General features: G+C 46.4%; 1 protein-coding gene across 1 annotated transcript in view; it reads left to right on the top strand.

Moving 5' to 3' along the window:
- The window catches only part of NEK11 (NIMA related kinase 11), a 263,068-nt gene that overhangs the window by 111,744 nt on the left and 145,324 nt on the right, over nt 1–6,000 (top strand). Inside the window, 2 exon segments of the mRNA XM_024115178.3 lie at nt 4,792–4,827; nt 4,830–4,894. Of these exon segments, the coding sequence (XP_023970946.1) occupies nt 4,792–4,827; nt 4,830–4,894 (101 nt within the window).

Here is a 6,000-nt window from a genome sequence, read left to right as displayed (position 1 = left end):
TTGATTAAATATTTCCTTTCCCATATTAGGGAAGTTTTCAACTATAATCTCTTCAAATATATTCTCAGTCCCTTTGTTTTTCTTCTTCTGGGACCCCTATAATTCAAACGTTCGTGCGTTTAATGTTGTCCCAGAGGTCTCTGAGACTGTCCTCAGTTCTTTTCATTCTTTTTTCTTTATTATGCTCTGCAGTAGTTGTTTCCACTATTTTATCTTCCAGGTCACTTATTTGTTCTTCTGCCTCAATTATTCTGCTGTTGATCCCATCTAGAATATTTTTAATTTCATTTATTGTGTTGTTCATTGTTGCTTGCTTCCTCTTTAGTTCTTCTAGGTCCTTGTTAAATGTTTCCTGTATTTTGTCTATTCTATTTCCAAGATTTTGGATCATCTTTACTATCATTATTCTGAATTCTTTTTCAGGTAGACTGCCTATTTCCTCTTCATTTGTTAGGTCTGGTGGGTTTTTACGTTGCTCCTTCATCTGCTGTGTGTTTTTCTGTCTTTTCATTTTGCTTATCTTACTGTGTTTGGGGTTTCCTTTTCGCAGGCTGCAGGTTCGTAGTTCACGTTGTTTTTGGTGTCTGTCCCCAGTGGCTATGGTTGGTTCAGTGAGTTGAGTAGGTTTCCTGGTTGAGGGGAGTAGTGCCTTTGTTCTGTGGATGAGGCTGGGTCTTGTCTTTGTGGTGGGCAAGTCCACGTCTGGTGGTGTGTTTTGGGGTGCCTGTAGCCTTATGATTTTAGGCAGCCTCTCTGAAAATAGAAAGGAAAGAAAGAAAGGAAGGAAGGAAGGAAGAAAGGAAGGAAGAAACGAAGAAAGGAAGGAAGAAAGCAAGGAAGGAAGAAAGGAAGAAAGGAAGGAAGGAAGAACGGAAGAAAGGAAGGAAGAAAGGAAGGAAGGACGATAGGAAGGAAGAAAGGAAGGACGAAAGAAAGGATGGAAGGAAGAAAGGAAGAAAGAAGATAAAATAAAATAGGATAAAATAAAGTTATTAGAATGAAAAATAATTATTAAGAAGAAAAATTTTCAAAAGTAAAAAAAAAAAGAAAACAAAAAAATGGGACGGTCAGAACCCTAGGATAAATGGTGAAAGCAAAGCTATACAGACAAAATCTCACACAGAAGCACACACATACACACTCACAAAAAGAGAAAAAGGGAAAAAATATAATTTATCTTGCTCCCAAAGTCCACCTCCTCAACTTGGGATGATTTGCTGTCTATTCAGGTATTCCACAGATGCAGGGCACTTCAAGTTGATTGTGGAGCTTTAATCCGCTGCTTCTGAGGCTGCTGGGAGAGACCTTCCCCTCTCCTCTTTGTTTGCACAGTTCCTCGGGTTCAGCTTTGGACCTGGCCCCGCCTCTGCACGTAGGCCGTCCGAGGGCATCTGCTCTTCGCTCAGACAGGACGGGGTTAAAGGAGCAGCTGATTCGGGGGCTCTGGCTTACTCAGGCCGGGGGGAGGGAGGGGTACGGATGCGGGGCGAGTCTGCGGAGGCAGAGGCTGGCGTGACGTTGCACCAGCCTGAGGCGCGCTGTGCGTCCTCCCGGGGAAGTTGTCCCTGGATCCCGGGACCCTGGCAGTGGCGGGCTGCACAGGCTCCCGGGAGGGGAGGTGTGGAGAGTGACCTGTGCTCGCACACAGGCTTCTTGGTGGTGGCAGCAGCGGCCTTAGCGTCTCATGCCCGTCTCTGGTGTCTGCGCTGATAGCCGCGGCTCGCGCCCGTTTCTGGAGCTCCTTTAAGCGGTGCGCTTAATCCCGTCTCCTCGCGCACCAGGAAACAAAGAGGCAAGAAAAAGTCTCTTGTCTCTTGGGCAGCTCCGTGCCCGTGTCTGGAGCTCCTTTAAGCAGCGCGCTTAAACCCCTCTCCTCGCACCCCAGGAAGCAAAGAGGGAAGAAAAGGTCTCTTGCCTCTTCGGCAGCTCCAGACTTTTCCCGGACTCCCTCCCGGCTAGCCGTGGTGCACTAACCCCTTCAGGCTGTGTTCACGCAGCCAACCCCAGTCCTCTCCCTGCGATCCAACCAAGCCCGAGCCTCAGCTCCCAGCCCCCGCCCTTCCCGGCGGGTGAGCAGACAAGCCTCTCGGGCTGGTGAGTGCCGGTCGGCACTGATCCTCTGCGGGAATCTCTCCGCTTTGCCCTCCACACCCTGTTGCTATGCTCTCCTCCGTGGCTCTGAAGCTTCCCCCTCCACCACCCACAGTCTCCACCCGCGAAGGGGCTTCTAGTGTGTGGAAACCTTTCCTCCTTCACAGCTCCCTCCCACTGGTGCAGGTCCCATCCCTATTCTTTTGTCTCTGTTTATTCTTTTTTCTTTTGCCCTACCCAGGTACGTGGGGAGTTTCTTGCCTTTTGGAAGGTCTGAGGTCTTCTGCCAGCGTTCAGTGGGTGTTCTATAGGAGCAGTTCCACGTGTAGATGTATTTCTGATGTATCTGTGGGGAGGACGGTGATCTCCGCGTCTTACTCTTCCTCCATCTTCTCTCTCCCCTTGCTTTACTTCTTTAGTCCGCTGTTCTTTTTCTGACTTATTTTTCGTTCTTTCCCTCTTTATTTTCTGTCTCCCATCCATATCATCGTGTGTTGTGTTAATAACCCCTTTCGAACTTTGGAGGATTATCATACATATCCAATAATAGGGTTGCAGACTCACATGAAATGCACCCCAAATTCATGTCCTCTGCATCCCAAGCCTCTGAATACCGTCCCCTAATGGTTAAAAATATCTTCATTGGCCTTGGTGTGGACTTTGATACTTAAGGTAGTCTTTCTTCAGGGTTGTATTTGGATAATAGACATCAACACCAACCTCCTAGCTCTTTGGTAAAAGCAATGTGGGAAGGAGTCCTTTTTATGGAAAACTTTATTGTCTCAAATTCTGGTTATTTGTTCATTGGCGACCCCGGCCTCTGAGGGAGATTCTTTCCTTTAGCAGGAAGAACCAAGCCCCTGAGGCCGTGGGGATGGTCCCTGAGGTCTGGGGATGCTCATTCTACTGTAGCTCAGAAATCAGAGGGCTCCTCACCCTGGGGTGTGCCGGAGCCCTGGGCAGAGCTCACTCGCAGACAAGGCAGAGCATGGGAACGTTGTTTTCTGCCTCCCTCTGATTGGTGATCCACCTTTCTCAATTACTTAGTGGTTGGGAGTGCTTTCGAGTTCTGAAAACCCAAAGTTGGAGCAGATGGGGGCACAGCCTGCACTGACCTTAGGAGTCTCTGTCCATCGGGCCCTTTAGCAGACAGGATGGGGGTGGTGACGCTGCTCCTATCCCACCCCTGTTTTCCACCATCTCTCACTCCCAGGGAGGCTGGCCTCAGAGGTGTGGGGGTGGGATGGTTCCTGCTCACAGAACCTTAGGGTGGAGAAGTTGCCAGCTGAGGGGTAGCAGTGTCAGACCCCTACTCGGGGAAGGGTCTTGACACCAGCAAGCCCCCTGCAAACACTGAGCACCCTCCTTCAGCTCCCCAGATACTTTCGAGGCCCTGAAGTGATGACTTGTGGAGGTGGGTCATCTTCCCCTCAGGATTGAGACTGCAGATTCCCGCACATCCCCAACAAGAGTCTGGCATGATGATAAGAATTCTGCGTTTGTCAATATATGTAAAATACTTGTTTAATCAGCTGATAAAAACAAGGACAGGGTCCCCTGCTTCTAAGGGATTTTACCCCCAGAGATTGGAAATTGAGAAGTACAGATGTGATACTATTTTGTTTTATAAAGCCTAAATAACTTTATTTTTAAAGTTAGCATATGGCAAATAAAAATGTAGTTTCAAGTACGATCTTACATTTTAATGTCTGATAACTTACTTAACTTCTTTGCTTTTCTTCATTGGCCTTAAAAGTAATCATTTCTGTGTTTTTTTTCATTTCCAATATGATTACTATTAGTGTGAAGCAACAACACTGTATGAGGTCCCGTCCCTTCTATAAATTAGGGCCCTTGGGGGATCCTAAAGTCACTTAAGATTTTATTAGCTCTATATTATCCTACAGAATATGGGAGTCCAGATCTTGGCCCAGTTCAAATGAGGAAAGTGAGGATTTCACAGAGATTTTATGAAGTCCCAACTCATAACCTCCACAGTGTCTGCCTAGTTTCTCCCAATTCCACCCCTGTCCATCAGCAAGGAGCAAAGGCAGGAGGGAGGTGCCTGCTGCTGTCTTGACCAGAGATGGTGGTTCATTCTTGGGTCGTGTAAGATTCAGTATCACCAACATCTTTGGTTCTGAGCTTTCCAGAAGCAAGTTTCCTAAGTTGCATGTTGATGGGAGCAGGAAGTGCTCCAGGCAGCCCCTGGCTCTTGAAGAGAAGACCCTCCTTGGGCTGATTCTGCCCAGTGCGCAGGGTTGTTCAGCACCCCAGCTCTCTCGCCCTCCTTTGTGCAGTTACATCAGCCATTTCCCTCTGACCCATCAGTAGCATCTCACTTTCTCTTTCAAATGTCACTGCCTCTTCAGGAGGACTGTCTTTGACCTCTCAGGTCCACAGTCTACTAGCCCTCCTCCAAATTCATATGTTTTCTAGCAATGCTTCTCAAACTTCAAAATGTATCTGAATCAACTCTTGGTCTTGTTGAAATGTAGATTCTGATTTGGCTGGTCTGGGGTGGGGCCTGGAATGCTGCATTTCTAACAAACTCCGTGGTGATTCCTATGCTGCTGGGCCAGGACCGCACACTGATTAGTAATGGACAGAAATTGGGATTCTTGAAAGCAGCTTCAGACGAAGGAGGATCTGGAAAAGCCATGATGAGCGGACCTTCTTATAATCTCTTTAGGAAAAAAGAGCATTTAATGGGAATTGAAGAAAAGGAGGGGCAACCTGAGGAAGGCTTTCTTGTTCCCCCTGGAGGAGGATGGAGAGAGGAGGCCAGGCAGAGAGGAGACCAGTCTGATCACATTCACAGGCACAGGAGTGAGGCAGGTGTAATATATTCAGAGAACCAAGGAGGGGGAGCTGACACTTTGCAGATGGACTGAAGGGTCTAGACATCTCACGGAAAGGCATCAGTGAGCTGAAAAGGATGAAATACAATGTAAGAAATAAGCTGGATTAATCGGATGCAAGAGACTAAAGAAAAACATGATTAAGAAGGAAAGAAGGAAGAGGCACACATTCCTGTATTTGCCCAGATGCGCATTTGTGGTTGAATTTCTTTCTCCTCTCACTGGGGCTCTGTTCTTTAGTCCTCTTCCTTCTGTCTGTCTGGCTGAAGCAAACCTCATTATATTTCAAAAGCAGTTGTAGGAGATAGAATCACAGTTAGGGGAGAGATAGGCTGGCTGTGTCACCTCTTAAATGTTATAACAATTCTTTGAGGCGTTTAGGAGAGTGACTTGCTTTGTTTTCAGAACCTGACTGATGGGGCCTTTTACGCTGGCAAACATTTTCTGCTCCACTGAATTTGGGCTTTGAAATCTTGAAGCGTAGTTGACTGTGGAATCATGTTGGCACCATTTCTTTAAAGGATGGTAGTTTAAAACAACTAGATACCACGATGCACACACTAAGCCCAGTCTTTCTTTTATCCTGGCGTGTATGCAGGTGTGATGGTTTCTGTGAAAATTGTGTGGCAGATCAGGCCTCCAAATGTGAAACAGTCCTGGGGATCAAAGAGCAGATCAAGTCTTGCTCCTTCTAAGAGAAGCAATTATAACAATTCTGTTCTCTTCAAAGAGAACCTCAGAAAATCAAAGTCAACTGAGAGTCCAAACACTTGTTTTCAAATACTTTCTGAAGTGCACACAAAGGCACATTTCGTGCAGTCTCTGCTTTTTGCACTATCAGTGATCCTTTGAAATTTGGAGCCAGTTTCACCTCCTGCAACAATTATTATACAGTACAAAAAATGGACTTTTAAAAAATATTTTATGACTGTATTTCCACAGATGCCACATCACAGTGTAGCACAGCTATGTTTTACTTATTCATTTAATATTAGTTTGAACTTTCTCCTTTTGATAAGAAGACGCTCTTGGAATAGTTCTCCATGAA

The sequence above is a fragment of the Physeter macrocephalus genome, chromosome 1 (assembly GCF_002837175.3).
Source record: "Physeter macrocephalus isolate SW-GA chromosome 1, ASM283717v5, whole genome shotgun sequence".
Classification (NCBI taxonomy): domain Eukaryota; kingdom Metazoa; phylum Chordata; class Mammalia; order Artiodactyla; family Physeteridae; genus Physeter; species Physeter macrocephalus.
Note: the sequence above shows the minus strand (reverse complement) of the source record. Positions and strands in the feature narration are given on the sequence as shown.